The 15,183-nt window shown below is 58.9% G+C and overlaps 1 protein-coding gene across 1 annotated transcript; it reads right to left on the reverse strand.

Moving 5' to 3' along the window:
- Positions 1-279: 279 nt before the first annotated feature.
- On the reverse strand, positions 280-10,506 carry ADI1 (acireductone dioxygenase 1). The gene is made up of 4 exons (XM_040992768.1): positions 10,359-10,506; positions 7,100-7,219; positions 3,584-3,763; positions 280-862 (listed from the first exon to the last, which is right to left on the reverse strand). The coding sequence occupies exons 1-4, from the start codon at positions 10,476-10,478 to the stop codon at positions 743-745; spliced, it is 540 nt and encodes a 179-aa protein (XP_040848702.1). The 5' UTR covers positions 10,479-10,506; the 3' UTR covers positions 280-742.
- Positions 10,507-15,183: the final 4,677 nt, after the last annotated feature.

Here is a 15,183-nt window from a genome sequence, read left to right on the forward strand (position 1 = left end):
GGCCACGGACTCACTTCCCACGCAGATTTCTCATCTAGTTCACAAAGCTGCCCACCTAGGGCTTGGTTTGGGTCTTGTTTTCCCCCATGATTATAACTGACTCGGTGTAATCCCGTCTCAGAGTCGTTGAGAAGCAAAGTGAAGTCCTCACTCTTGTCCAATTCAGAAGCAACTGAAGGTCCGAGCTGCTTCATAGGAAGAACAGGTGACACGGGTAACAGGTACATTCCTGACAGGAACCACCCGAGTGTGCAAACCCTGACAAGAAGGCAACGGCTCTGTTTCCAATTTGCTTTATTCCATTTCTTTATCAGAGAGGCGGACAGAGGAACAGCACCCATTGGATGCTTCACTCCCCAAGTGCTTGTAACAGCTGGGGACCAGGGACCCGATGCAGTCCCCCAGGGGACTGAGGGACCCCCAGCATGCCAGCTGCTCAAGAAGGGAACCAGGTCCCCAGCCCTGACCACTGCCCACCTGGCCCTGGGCACTGTCGTCTGAACAGGCAGTGGCCACCATCAGGCGAGTTAGGCACCTGCCCCTTTGAAGAGGCAGGGTCACACCAGGGAGAGACGGGCACGGTGCGGCAAGGGCACTCCACGGGGAAATTAAACCCCAGTGCAGTCATCTCAAGGGGGAAGGATGAGCTAGCTTCAGGCACTACAGAAGCAGAGGGGACACAGGCCAAGTGCTGTTCGCAGTGGGAGAGCTTCACGGGCGGCGACGCTCCCAGACGCCACGGCTAGGCCGACTGGGCCAGAAACTTCACATACTGTGTCCGCGCTTCGAAGTGGTCCGCCGGCCGGTTGTACGCTGTCCACACGGGCTGGCCCACGAACAGTCGCATGGCCTTCACGTAGTTCTAGAAAACATGGACATGCCCAGCATCTCATCAGACCCGTAGCTGCCCGAGTGTACCCAGCACACGCATGGCAAGACTCCCCGCACCGCCCCCGCCTGCAGGGAGGCCGGGTCTCCCCTAAGGCGAGCTCGTGGCTGGCAGCTCCGGCGTGCGATCGGCTCTACAGGACACCGCAGAGGCTCACCGCAAACAACCTGCAGGGCAAGTTTATTCTGGTGCAGAAAGAACATGCAGGCACACACGGGATCTTCTGTATTTGAACGGCAGACACAGAGAGCTCTTCATCCGCTCATCCACTCTCCGAACGGCCACAAGGCGGGGCGAGCCAGCCGAGGCCAGGAGTGCCCACTGGGTTTCCCACGTGGCTAGCACGCACCCAGGTCACAGCCACAGCAGGAAGCTGGAGGCGAACACGGCACCATGGGGCCTGAGCAGCCACGCCGCAGCTTAACTTTGGCACCCATGTTCTCTTACATTGCTCTCTTGTAGCACAGTGAGTCAAGCTGCCGCCTGCACCGCCATCCCCAGTGACAGCTGGCTTGAGTCTTAGTTGCCCCACTGCTGATCCAGCTCCCTGCTAACTCACCTGGGAAAGCAACAGAACACTGGCCAAGTGCTTGGGCCCTGCGCCTACATGGGAGACCTGGGGGAAGCTCCTGGCTCCTGGCTTCACATGGCCCAGCACCAACTGCTGGCAGCCATGTGGGGAGTGAATCAGCAGCCGAAGATATCTCTCTCTCTCTCTCTCCCTTTCTTTCAAATAAATGACATATTTTTTTAATTCCAGCTCTTTTTTTCTCATTTGATTATCACCTTTCATTTACATAGCACCTGTCTAAGGAACAAATGTGATTTGTTCCATTTTCTCATTAATTCTTTTTTTTATTATTATTAATTACATTGCATTATGTGACATAGTTTCATAGGCTCTGGGATTCCCCCATGCCCTCCTCCCATGGTGGACTCCTCCACCTTGCTGCAGTATTACAGATCAAATTCAGTTGAGATTTTTTCATTGCAGCATATACCAAGCAGAGTCCAGCATCTAATTGTCCAGATACATTCAACGGTTTCTTGGGGAGACCATCTCTGGTCTGAAGGCAGAGCTCATTTTTTTTAAAAGATAGATGTATTATTTGAAAGGCAGAATCACGGGGTGAAGGGGGGGCCATCCCTGTGCTGGTTCCCCCCGCCATGTGCCTACAATGGCCGCAGCTGAGCTGAGCCGAAGCCAGGAGCCAGGAGCTCCACACCTCCCCCACAGGGCAGGGGCCAAGCACTTGCACAATCTTGTGCTGCCTTCCCAGGCACCTGAGCAGGCAGCTGGCTAGGACAGGAACTGGTGCTGATATAAGGCGATGCATTGTAGGCAGCTGCTTAACCTGCTTAACTTCAGAGTTTGCAGGAACTCTGAAGGTCCCTTGCGTGTTCTCTGTAACCCTATCACTGGCTCGTGGGCACTTTTCCCTTCCTGTCCCTAGGGGCACATCTGCCTTTCCAACAAAAATAAACCTTTAGGGCCTGGCGGGATAGCGTAGTGGTTCAAGTCCTCGCCTTGAACGTGTCGGGATCCCATATGGGCGCCGGTTCTAATCCTGGCAGCCTTGCTTCCCATCCAGCTCCCTGATTGAGGCCTGGGAAAGCAGTCGAGGACGGCCCAAAGCCTTGGGACCCTGCACCCATGTGGGAGACACAGACAGCTCTGGCTGTTGTGGTCACTTGAGGAGTGAACCAATGGATGGAAGATCTTCCTCTCTGTCTCTCCTCCTCTCTGTATATCCACCTTTCCAATACAAATAAATAAGTCTTTAAATAATAATAATAAACCTTTAATAAATAAGTAAATAAATCAGGGCCCAGCATGACAGCCTACTGGCTAAAGTTCTCCCCTTGCACACACCAGGATCCCATATGGGAGCCAATTCTAATCCCGGTGGACCCTGCCTCCCATCCAGCTCCCTGCTTGAGGCCTGGGAGAGCAGTTGGGGATGGTCCAAAGCCTTGGGACCCTGCACCCGCATAGGAGACCCAGAGGAAGCTCCTGGCTCCTGGCTTCAGATTGGCGCAGCTCTGGCCACTGCACCCGCTTGGGGAGTGAATCAATGAACGGAAGATATTCCTCTGTCTCTCCTCCTCTCTGTATATTTGCCTTTCCAATAAAATTAAATCTTTAAAAATAAATCAACTAGAGCACATGCAGCAAACACTAACCAGCTCGCTGGGTGTGAAACAGGGATCTCCATGTCCAGGAGATGTGGCAGGTGCACGGTGCCACCCACTGCCCCCGCCACGAATCAGGCTGGAAACAACACCGGGAGGCTCCAACAGCGGCAGGCTGTGGGCAAGATCGGCGCACGCCCACCTCCGCCCAGTGCTGGATTGTACACAGTGGGAGCTGTGTTCCAGCCACACCAAGGACTCAGGGACTGCAGATGGCATTGCTGGTGCCACATTCCAGCAGTCCACTGCCAGGTGAACCCCACGACGCCAGCTGCCCTCAGCCCCAGACCTACCAATGGACAAGGGGCGGGAGGTCCCCGTAGGCCCCACGTGCCCAGTGGCAGCTGCACACACTAGCAGGGGTGTGTCTGTCCTCACCTGGAGCGAGGACACCGCACGGGCTCTGGCTGCACTGGGCAGGCAGTGGCCTCAGGCAGCCCAGCCGGAAGGACCTCGGTGCCGTGCTGAGTGCCCGGCGTCCCCAGGCGCCAGCGGACCCACCTTCTCATCGAGCGTGAAGCGGTGGTAGATGCCGGCAGGCAGCGTGATCATGTCCCCCTTCTCCATGGAGATGCGGATCCACTTGTCGTCCTTGTCGCGGACGTCAAAGTAGCCGCTGCCCTCCAGCACGTAGCGGATCTCCTCGTGCAGGTGCAGGTGCTCCTCGTAGAACATCTTCAGCTGGGAAAGAGGGCTGTCAGTCTCCCGGGTCTGATCCCCTGGCATCCCCGACCCACAGAACAGAACCCAGGACACAGGCACTGCCCCCGTGAGGACAAGCACCGCACTAGTGCAGAGCGGAGGTGGCCATGGGCGAGGGGCAGGCCCCAGGGCAGTCCGTGCCGGGCCAGCTCATCACTCACACCAGCCCCGTGCCATGGACTGGGCCATAACCGGGCACTGCCACGCTGATGTCCCGGCCCCACACTCAGCACCCCGGTCACCAAGGCCAGCAAGCAGCCAGGGGACTTGGGAGGATGGTGGCTACGGACCAGGAAAACACTTCCATGTCTTTGCTAAGGGCTTGTCTCCGTAGCGAATTACAAGTAAACAAATGTGCATGCGTGGCGTGAGCACCCACGACATCACTTTTAAAGCTTTGCTTGGGGCTGGCGTTGCGGCATAGCACATTAGGCCTCTGCCTGTTGCACCAGCATCCCATATGGGTGCTGGTTCGTGTTCTGGTTGTTCCACATCCCATCCAGCTTTCTGCTTGTGCCCTAGGAAAGCAGTGGAACTTGGGTCCCTGCATCTATGTGGGAGAACCAGCAGAAGCCCCGGGCTCGGCCCCACACACCCCTAGTTCAGCCTTAACCCCCCACACCCCTGCCGCAGCCCCGCACACCCCTGCCGCAGCCCCCCACACCCCTGCCGCAGCCTCGGTCTCCACCCCAGCAGCACCAATGCTGGGAAGGTGGAGTAGCACACCCACCCTGGGGCCAGGGGAGCGGAAGGTATGTGCACAGCCTCAGTGAGCAGGCAAGAGGAAGCCATGGGACCTGCAGACAGTGGGAGCCAGAAGGCTTGAGCCAGAAGACAGGGCGTGGGCGACAGCCGATCAGGGAAGCCGGTCTGCAGAGCCCTTAGCTGCTTCATTTCAACCATGTGCTATTCTGGGAGGAGAGGCTGCGGCCATGTCCACGGGGGTGTCGCAGGGACGGGGGCCGGAGCACGCAGGACTGAATGGTGCACGCCCCCTGCCCCGGCCACAGCCATGCAAGCCCTGGTGAGTGGTGGGCTCCGGGAGAAGGGACAGGCGCACCACCGCGGTGGAGAACGGCAGGGCTTGCCTGGGAGTGTGGGCCATGGGGACTCTGCCTCCAGTTTTCCTGCACACCTAAAACTGCTCTGAAACAAACTGCGCAGGTGCTGGCACAGCACTTAGGCCGCTGCATCTGTTTCATCTGCATTCCAGCTTCCCCTGGGAGACAGCAGACGATCGATCGTTCTAGAACTTCCATTTCCTGCCACCCACGCGGGTGACCCAGATTGCGTTCCCAGCTTCCCGGCTGAGCTGGCATAGCCCTGGCAACAAGTGGGAGACCTCTCTCTCTGGATATGTCTCTCATTTTTTCTTTCTCTTCTTCTCTCTACCTTTCAAGGCAAAATACATAATTTTTAAAAGAAATTTAATGAAAACAAAAAGTGAGTGTTGGGGCAGCATTGTGGCACAGCACACGGAGCTTGCACAAGCAGCACCAGTTCATGTCCTGGCTGCTCCACCTCCAGCCAGCTCCCTGCTCCTGTGCCTAGGAAGACAGTGGACCCTGCACCCACATGGGAGACCCAGAGAAGCTCCTGGCTCCTGGCTGCAGATCAGCCATTTGGGGAGTGACCCAGCACACATTCTCTCACTCTCTCTCTCTCTGTTTCTCCTCTCTCTCTGCAACTCTGCTTTCAAATGGAAAAAAATTTTTTTAAAGAGAACAAACTGTGTTGACACACGAAGCATTACGGAAGCCCTTCAGGCAGCGTGCAAACAATCCGAGAGACGTGGGCCTTCCGTAACAGAACCGGAAACGCCAGGCATGCGAGCAGAGGAGACGTCTTTCTCATTTAAAACTCTAGAAGACAACTTACTGCATGGACAGAGGAGAAGCAAGGTGGGGTGCGGTTTAGAGCAAAGGCGGGCGGGCCGGGAGGGGGCCCTGGGAAGCAGGCTGCAGGTCAGACGTGACTCCTGGTCCCTGGCCTGACAAAGTTCTGGACGCTGTCACTCTTTACAAGAGGAGAAAGTCAAGGTGAAAATCAACAACACATGTCTGATCCAGCCGAGGCCCAAGGCAGGACGGACGGCCATGCCGAAGCATGAAGAGCACAGGACCCGGCTGGCATCGGGGGCAGACACGCCACCTCCAACGTCCAAGCGCCCAACAAGACAGCAGCAGAATCCCGGGTGGACACAGGTGGCTGTTCGGAGCAGCCGAGGCCACCACACAGCTGCCACCTTCTCTGACACATCTCCACCCCTGAGCACTGTGCCAACGACGGCGGGCACCCTGCCTTCTTTCCTCTGGCAATGGCGGGCAGCCCATGTTCTCCAGACAGACCTCACACTGGGCCATGCGGAGAGTCCAGAGGTGGCTACTAGAAGTCACCTCAGGCCAGCGTATCCTCCAGCACAGTGACACAGAAACCCAGGAACATCCCTAAAGAACTGCAGGCTGACTTGTCAGATGAGAAGCCACTGCGTAAATCCCGTGAAAACGCATGTGAGGCACTGAGCCAGAAGGCAAGCCCCAGGCCGGAGCCTTCCACCTCACACGGCTGCAAAAGGAACAAATCCACCCTAAATCACACAGAAGAAAGCAAATACTAAAGATCAGAGCAGAAATCAGTAAGATAAAAAAGAAAAACAGAGAAATCAATGAAACCAAAGTCCTCCAAAATGACTGAGCGAGCTGGCAAAGCTGAGGCCAGACTTGGGGACAGACAGGGAGACGTGCCAGATGGCAGGGGGCACACAGCGGTGCGGGGCCGTCCCAGCCACAGCACAGCTCGGAGGAAGCGACAACTCCTTGAATGCACACTGTGGAGCGGTCAAGGTCCTGTGCCCCTCGGAGATGGACAGCCAAGCCTTCCTGCAAGCCAGGGGCAGCGCGTGGCACACACAGGAAGCCACCGCTGTCCGCAAGGCCAGCTCATCGCAGAGCCGGCTCCCCCGCGGGGCCCTCCCACCCACACCGGCGGCTCCTGGCTGCAGCCTGGCCCAGCCCTGGCAGTCATGCTCTTCTGCAGAGTGAACCAGCAAATGGAAGACTTTCTCTGTCACTCTGCCCTTTCAGAAAAATAAATTAATCTTAAACCAAAACCTTCACACAAGCAGAACTCCAAGCGTCACTGGTGAATGTATCAAATGTAACGGGAAAATCTCGCCATTCTACACACAGAAAATGCTGGAAAAGGGACTGGGAGGACAGAATTCTGCTGCCACCCCCAGACTCAAAGAAGGTCAGGCGCAGAGGGCAGGGCGGCAAGCGTGCGTCCGTGGGCCGGGTGGGGGCGGCGACGGTCTACCTTCTGCTCGAAGTCGGGCAGCTTGTCTTTGCACACGGTGATGATGTCCATCCAGGAGTAATTCCTCTCCCTCCGGATCTCCTCCAGCTGCGGATCGTCCTCGTACTTGTCGGCATCCAGCTGTCAAAGACAGGTGGTTAGGATGCACTGAGGACACCTCTCACCCAGCTGGCGGCCACGACCATGGGATCACATGGGCATTGGGACCACAGGACCACGGGACCACGCGGGCATCAGGACCAGGCAGGCATCGAGACCACGGGACCACACGGGCATTGGGACCACGTGGGCATCAGGACTACACAGGCATCGAGACCACAGGACCACGTGGGCATCGAGACCACGTGGGCATCAAGACCACAGGACCATGTGGACATCGAGACCACGGGACCACGCAGGCATCGAGACCACGGGACCACGCAGGCATCAGGACCACGGGACCATGTGGACATCAAGACTTGCCCCCCCGCACTCTCTTCTCCAAAATGCCCACAGGAAGCCAGAGGTCCCTTTTCTGCCCCCACCCTTCTGGGGGACTCCAGCTTACACACCACGCAACGCTCTCAATGACCAGAAACTGCTGCCTTGCCTGTCCCAACTCCCTGCCACCACCCCACCTGGCAAGCCCCAGGATCCCCCGGGGAGCCTCTCTGGGCAGTTCGCTCCCCAGGCCAAGATGCCTGCTGCTCTCACAGCCCACAGAGCAGATCCAAGCATAGCTGACCGAGTGGGAGGACTTCCTGCATCTGGCCCCAGCTGGCATTTCCACTCTCCTAGTCTCTGCTCCCTTCTCTTAAAAGTGACACCAGCAAGCAAAGCAGTATAGTATACTGCTCAAAGCCCTCTCCCTGGAGACAGCTAAACCTAAAATGCCCACTTCACATTTTCAGTTACTGAAGTACTTTCTCGTATCATCTGGCTTGAAGGGCTCAGGCGCAGAGGCCAAGACCTTCTCTCCCTAGTTCACTCCCGAGATGTCCCCAGCAGTGAGGCGGGAAGCGGCTGTGCCCAGGCCTGGCACGTGGGCAGCAGGGAGCCGAGCCCGAACCAGCACCTGCTGCCACGCTTTAGCAGGAAGCTGCTTGGGAAGCCGAGATGCGACTCTGCCCAGGTCAGTGGCATCGCGACTGGCACCTTAGTCACCCTACCGCACACCACTGCCATCGCCTCGTCATGAACTGTTCCCTGTGGTCAAGGGTGTCCCCCCGGGCATGCCCACAGTCCCATGAGGGTGCCTGGCTGTCAGGCTGGGCTCCACTCTGTCCCGGCTCCCTATTCACTCAGACCCCGGAAGGCAGTGGTGAGGGGTCCGCAAGCAGATCCGAGCCAGCCACGTGGGAAACGCGGGTTGAATCCAGGCCGGTACAGCAAGGAAGAGTATCAAGCGGATGGAAGATTTCTCTCCTCTGCATTACAGATAAATAAGATGTGGACACCTTGTCATCAGTGCGCCACCAGCAAACTCCAAAGCCTCTTCAAGTCCTGGTCATCAAACCGCCATGCTTTAGAAGCCCACTGCGTGGCGCCATTCCCACTACGCAGTGTGCGCGTGGGGAGCTCTGCCCCTGGTCCCTGTGCGTGCGACACCAGAGTTCTGCCCCACTTCCAGAGCTTTCCACCACTCCACTCCACCAGGTCACCAACAGACACAACTGTTCCCCCATCTACTCCCTCTGATCCAGAAAGCTACTTTATTTTTTTAAATTTTTTTTGTTACTTCTTTTTTTTAATTGTTATTAACATTGTATTATGTGATACAGTTTTATAGGCACTGGAGAAAGCTACTTAAAAAAAAAAAAAGGCACTTATTTGAAGTGCGGAGCTACAGGGAATGGGAGACTGGGAGAGCCAGGTTTCCACATGCTGGTTCCCGCTCCAGTAGCCCTAATGGCCAGGGCTGGCCAAAGGCCGACGCCGGGAACTCGCCGGCACTCGGGCCATGGTCGCTGCTTTCCCGGATCCATACTGGGCCAGCCAGGACTCATAGCAGCGCCCACACAGAATGCTGGCCGCCCAACGTATTTTTAAAAAGAAAAACAAATGCCCAGAACACAACCAAGGAGCCAGCACCATCTAATTTTGACAGCTTTGACGCACAATTCAGAAGCGAACTAGGCGGGAGGAGGCCGGTCTGGCCCCTTGCAAGTCCCTCTGCAGGGGGCACCATCTTGTCCTCTTTGCCATTCTCCTCTTGACCTTAGGATTGTCAAGCACACAGTGAATTGTGCTAATCGGATCCTTCGGGCAGTGCGGACTGTGGGAAAGCGGGATTTCCTTGTTAAGCACAGCCTTCTCTCAGCGCCGGCTGGCACTGCAGCTAAAGTCGCCAGCGACGGCAGCATCCCATATGGACACCAGCTGCAGTCCCACTGTTCCCAACCCAGCCCCTGCCGACGGCCTGGGGAAACCATGCAACAGGAAACCCTGATGAGGCTCCTGGCTCCTGGCTTCCGATCAGAGCAGCTCCGGCCGTGGTGAACCAGCGGATGCAAGAGCTCGCTCTCCATTCCTCTCCCAACTCTCTGTAAAGTCTTTTAAAAACAGTAATAGTGACCTTCCTCTCCTGGTCCAGCAGTCTGCTGTCTGAAGTCCACAGGGCGGGCCCAAGGCCCAAGGCCAGCGCGGCCTGTGTGTTTGCTTTGGCCTCACAAATGCAGGTGGACCAACAAACTCCAGGGCGCGCCCAGCCACGCCTCCCTCGGGTCGAGCCCAGCCCTGGCTCCGGGCGCAGGAGGGCAGCTCGCCCTCGTCCCCTCCCTCGAGGGCACAGCCTGGCGAGCCAGACCCCGACCCAGCTCAGCCCGTCACGGGGGCACCCGCCCCACAGGCCGACCCCACGAGCTGCGAGCCCACCTCCCACAGAACCCCAGGCCGCGCTTGCGCAACCCGCCCAGCCGCCCGGTGCCCGGCACCCTGGCCCCGCTACGAGCATGCGCAACCCTCCCGGGCACCCCGCGGACTCCCACCCTAGCCCCGCTATTGAGCATGCTCAGCAGGCGCCAGCCGCCGAGCATGCGCAGACACCCCGCTCTCGCCCATCAGCCCGGCTGTGAGCATGCGCAGACACCCGGACGCCCCGCGCTCGCCCACCCAACCCGGCTGTGAGCATGCGCAGACACCCGGACGCGCCGCGCTCGCCCACCCAGCCGGGCTGTGAGCATGCGCAGACACCCGGACGCGCCGCGCTCGCCCACCCAGCCGGGCTGTGAGCATGCGCATCGCGCCCGGCCGGCCCCCACGCTCCCCCTAGGCCGCGCACCTTCCAGTAGAGCATCCCCAGCTGGCGCAGCTGCTCCAGGCCCACTGGGCTGCTCGGCTCGAGGCGGTGGGGCTGCCGCGGGTCGTCGGGGCTGTCGTCCATGTACCAGGCCTGCACCATGGCTGCGACTGCGGGCGGCGCTCGGCCGGCGGGGCCTCTAGGGAGCAGGGCGGGACCGGGGAGGGGCGGCCGGCCCTCGGGCGGGACCTGGCGGGTAAGGAGGGGGCAGAGAAGTTCGCGGAGCCCGGCCCTGGCGCGTGGACGCAGGCGCCCTGGCGTCAGCTCAGATAGCAGATTAAAAACACGAGACTAGCGGGCCGTCCCTGCGTCCTGAGCACACGCCCGGCTCTCCCGGAGGACGTCCCAAAGGCTTGGCTGTCCTGACCACGAGGTACTAGGGGCCTGGTGCTGGTGCGGGAGCTCACTGCAGCCGCAGCCAACATCCCCCTCCGTGTCCGCGGCCATCTGTGTGCAGACGGATCGCGGAGCCGCTGCTCATGGCTGCCCTTGTCAGGGGCTGCCAGCTGCGCTGGTTACCCTGCCGCCGCGTGCCCCCAGATCCTGCCATGCTGCCTCCACGTGACCAGGACCTGCAGTGATGCCTGGGGCACTGCCACACATACCTGGCAGTCCTACGGTCGCCCTTGAGGTGGAGCCAGGACAGGGGTCCCCAGTCCACTGTGGGCTCTCTGCCCAGGTGCCTGCTGCGACCTGGGTCCACACAGAGAGGCCGAATGACCTTTAATACAAACCGCGCCTCAGCTTTGCCACCCGCCATCTAAGAGAGCTTGTGTATACCGAGTTACCCCCACATGCCTGCGACAGCAGAGCCAAGACCCCCGTGCACCCTTGGGGTCTCCTCCATGGGGTTGCCCCCCCCTTGAGTGGCAGAACTGCCTCTTGTGTACACAGTTGGCAGGAAGCTGAATGCAAGCCCAGATACGGGCAGCCCAGCCAATGTCTTGTTTTTAGAGGTTGGTTTGAGAAGCAATGTTACAGTAGACCCATCTTGTGCTTTAGTCTCCCACTGGCCGTTACCGCCGGGGCTGTGCCAGACCAAAGCCAGGTGGGAACTCTGAGTCTCCCATGCGGCAGCAGGGGCGCAAGCACTTGAACTGTTGGCCACTGCTGTCCCAGTTGCATCAGCAGGGGTTGGATCAGAAGTGGAGTGTCCAGGACTGGAGCCAGCACCCTGGGGTGTGCTGGCAGCAGCTTACCCTGCTCTACCTTAATGCCAGCCATCCCAGCTGCAACTTGACTGTTGTGCCAGAGGCCCTCGACTAACTTCCGGTCACCTGGCCCTGACAGCTCCCAGTCTGTTCTCGGCTGTCCACACCAGGGTCTTTCTGTGTCTTTGCACTCTGGGCCCCTCCTCCTTCCCACACACTGAACTTGAGGTCCTTCAGGAAGGGGCCCGAGCAGAGTGACGTCTGCTGGATGCTCAGGGGCTCAGGGTCACTGGTGCAGGGTTGCACTGAGGCCTGTCTCCACAGCTGGACCCAGCCCCGCGTGGGAGGCCACTGGCCAGGAAGTGACGATGCCGGGCTTGGGACTCCACCAGCCAAAGGCGTCACTGTTCAGACACTCAGCAGGGCAGGAACTGTGAGTTCCTGCGGCCAAAGATGGCCTGCCCCTGGAGACAGGAGGAGCCACGGTGAGCCTCCTGCCCTGCGTACTCAATGCTCAGGCAGAGTGGTTCCCACTGTGTTCCTGTGCATGTGGCTGGCCCACAGAAGCCCTCTTGAAGGGCAGTCTTTTGAACTTGAACTATTCCTCCCAGAACAGCCGGCAGCAGTCCAGAAGCTCATGTCATGGCCAGAATTTATCAGCACAGAGCGGCACCCTCGGGGGCATCTGCTGCCATGTTCTGAGGCACAGATGCTCTCGGCAGCTGTGACCTGTGCAGAGCTTCCCCTCCAGCCCCCTGACCCCAGCGGAGTTCTGGAAGGCCAGCCCTGCCCGGGCCCCTGTCCCAAGGGCCCGTTCTGAGGGTGGCGAGTGTTCTTAGTAAAAGGCCTGAGTTGGCATCTCTGCAGAAAAAAGGCCAGAACAGGTGCTGGTGCAGGAAGCACTGAAGGCACAGCTGTTCAGGGGCTGCGGGCAGGAGGCCGAGGCGGGCCCCTGGAGGCGGGCAGCAGGCCGAGGTGGCTCCTGCTAACAGTGCTCACATTACAGCTTCCCAGGGCAGGCAGGCGAGTGCAATCTGTCCCAGGTTCCTGGCTGCAGTGGGAGCCTCCTAGCCAGAGATAGTGCAGCATGGTGCAGGAGCCTCTGCCAGCTTCAGTGTTCGCATGCAGGTTCCAGGGGGCTGCCGAGGGCGACCCTGCAGCCCTGTATCCCCGGGGGCTGCATTATGGGAGGGGAGCTGGCAGCCTGGGCGACCGGAGCAGCAGGCCCGGACGTGTGTCCTGTCGGAGCAGCAAGAGGAGGTGCATGCGTGCCAAGACAGCACTGCCCAGCTCTCTGCTGTGTCACCACTGGCCCTCTGAGGGCACTCGGCCTGCTTCTGCTGTCTCACCGCTTATGGGGAGAACACAGGTGGTCTGTGCTGAGGGCTCCAGCTCTGGTCGCCGAGGGTGGGCCCTGCACCGAGGCAGCCGCAGCGGCCATGGCATCCTCCCAGCCTTGCCGTGCTTTGCTCACGTCACACAGCCCCGTGCCAGGGGCTCCCAGGATGAAGTGCAAACTTTCGATTCCAGAGTGAGGTGCCCCGTCTCATCCTCCTTTTGCAGGGTCCTAGCAGCACCCCCACACGGGTTCATGTTCAACAACTTGGCAGACTGGTGGAGCCCGCCACCCGTCGCTGGTGGAAGACAGTCAGTACTAATTTCCCAAGTGCCCAAGTGCAGGGCCAGGGCGGCTCTCTCAGCTGTGGGCTCCCTGGGGGGCTTGGGGCTGGAGACCCAGAGCCAACAGGCGCCTTCCCAGCTCAGGCTCAGATTGATCCGCAGTGACTTCCGACTGCCCAGGCTAGCAATATCCTGTTTTCCAGGGAATTGGGTTTTTTTTTTTTAAGATTTATTTGTGGGAGTGACAGCACAGCAGACAGAGCTACTCCAACCTACACCACTTCCCACACAGCCAGAGCCGGCACTGCAGCTGGTGCAGGGCTCCAAGCCGGCGTCTGACGGGTCGAGGGGGTCCCAGGCAGCAGACTCACACACTGAGCCGCAGCACTGCTCTCTCCAGGGAAGTGACGCTGGCAGCGCAGCCTCGTCAGTCTGCGGGCTGCGGGCAGGTGGGACCTTTTACTCAGAATCTTGAGTTTCTGGAGGAATCCTCAGGACGAGGCCAAGTGTCAAGATGTACTTTGTAGAGATGCGGGACCTCATGGGTCTCGTGAGTCAGGCCTGTGGGGCCCAGGGTGCCCGCTCTTTAACGTAATAACGTCATGGCACTCAGAAGGTGATTGGTGTTATTCAAACAGAACCAGGCACTCTGGGCTGATGGAGGGGGAGCCAGCAGCAGATGCCAGGGCCTGCTGGGGACCAGAGTCAAGATCATAGGCACGATTGACATAAGGCCTTGAGGCCAAAAACTTGGACACTTGTCCTGAGGAGTGCAAAGGCTTGTGTCTCAGCCTGCTTCCTGCCACAGGCGCAGGATGCTGGCAGACACAGGTGAAGGACACTGTGACCCTAGGTCTGCGAGCACAGGATTACCGCAGATTGGACAATATGGATATCATTTGCATGAGAACAGCTGAGTGGACAGCACGTGAATGAGAACACTTGGTGGAATACACAAGACAAAAGGAGTTCCAAACAAGAGTATAGAAACAGTTGATGGGTTTTGTTGATGAGCTCAATACTTCCTCCCTTATCCCATATGACCCTCAGTGTATAAAGTCTGATGCCCCTAATAAACTTTGGCTTTTGACCATCAGGGTCCACGCGTGTCATTATCGGCTCCGTGCACCAAGTCCATCACTGCGGGACAGCGACACACAGGCACTTCATGGGAAGTGGCCCAAGAGCGTGGCATTGGGATCGGCCACCTCAGTGACACAAGGAGGTTCCAATCCCAGCTACTCCTCAGAGGCCCAAGCCCTACAGGGGAGTTTGGGATTGTTTCCAGCCCCTGAACCTTGGGGCGAGGCTGAAACCACAGCAAGGAACTAGGGAAGAGGCACTTGGCCCAAGTCAGGGTCCAGTAACTCCTGGCTCTCCCTCTGGGGGCAGCAGCCAAGTACTTGGGCCTGGAAAGACACCTCCAAACCTGTGTGTTGCAGGCTGTGGCGACCCATCCTGGGACTTCTCAGTGGCCACACCCTGACACCTTGACCTTCAGACACCCCTGTGCCTACCCTGTCAGGCCTGCCTCTTGGGGAAATCAGAGACAAGGCTTCTCTGGGGACAGAGGCTATGACTCCCCCAACCACCTGCCCCAGGGGGTGGGAAGCCCCTTCCTCATACATGACCCAGGCACACCCTCTGTGGGAGAACTGCTGGAAGAAGCAGCCAACTCCTTCTGCAGCAGCAGAGGAACAAGACAGGCCCGGGGCACTGCTGGGATGGTCTGTGCATGTACAGGCACAAGGTGGGCCCAGGTCACTGCTGGCATGGTCCAGACTGTGTGCAGGAGCATGGCAGGCCCAGGGCACTGCTGGGATGGTCTGTGCATGTGCAGGCACAAGGCAGGCCCCGGGGCACTGCTGGGATGGTCCAGACTGTGTGCAGGCACAAGGCGGGCCCGGGGCACTGCTGGGATGGTCCAGACTGTGTGCAGGAGCATGGCAGGCCCGGGGCACTGCTGGGATGGTCCAGACTATGTGCAGGAACAAGGCAGGCCCGGGGCACTGCTGGGATGGTCTGTGCATGTGCAG

The sequence above is a fragment of the Ochotona curzoniae genome, unplaced genomic scaffold (assembly GCF_017591425.1).
Source record: "Ochotona curzoniae isolate NIBS_2020 unplaced genomic scaffold, NIBS_Ocur_1.0 contig_883, whole genome shotgun sequence".
Lineage (NCBI taxonomy): Eukaryota > Metazoa > Chordata > Mammalia > Lagomorpha > Ochotonidae > Ochotona > Ochotona curzoniae.

What these genes read in the sequence shown, in the direction of transcription:
- ADI1 (XM_040992768.1), bottom strand. Translation starts at nt 10,478, where the DNA reads ATGGTGCAGGCCTGGTACATGGACGACAGCCCCGACGACCCGCGGCAG. An exon ending in TGGGGATGCTCTACTGGAAG is followed by an intron (nt 7,220 to 10,358) that starts GTGCGCGGCCTA and finishes TGTCTTTGACAG; the next exon opens with CTGGATGCCGACAAGTACGA. An exon ending in TGCCCGACTTCGAGCAGAAG is followed by an intron (nt 3,764 to 7,099) that starts GTAGACCGTCGC and finishes CCTCTTTCCCAG; the next exon opens with CTGAAGATGTTCTACGAGGA.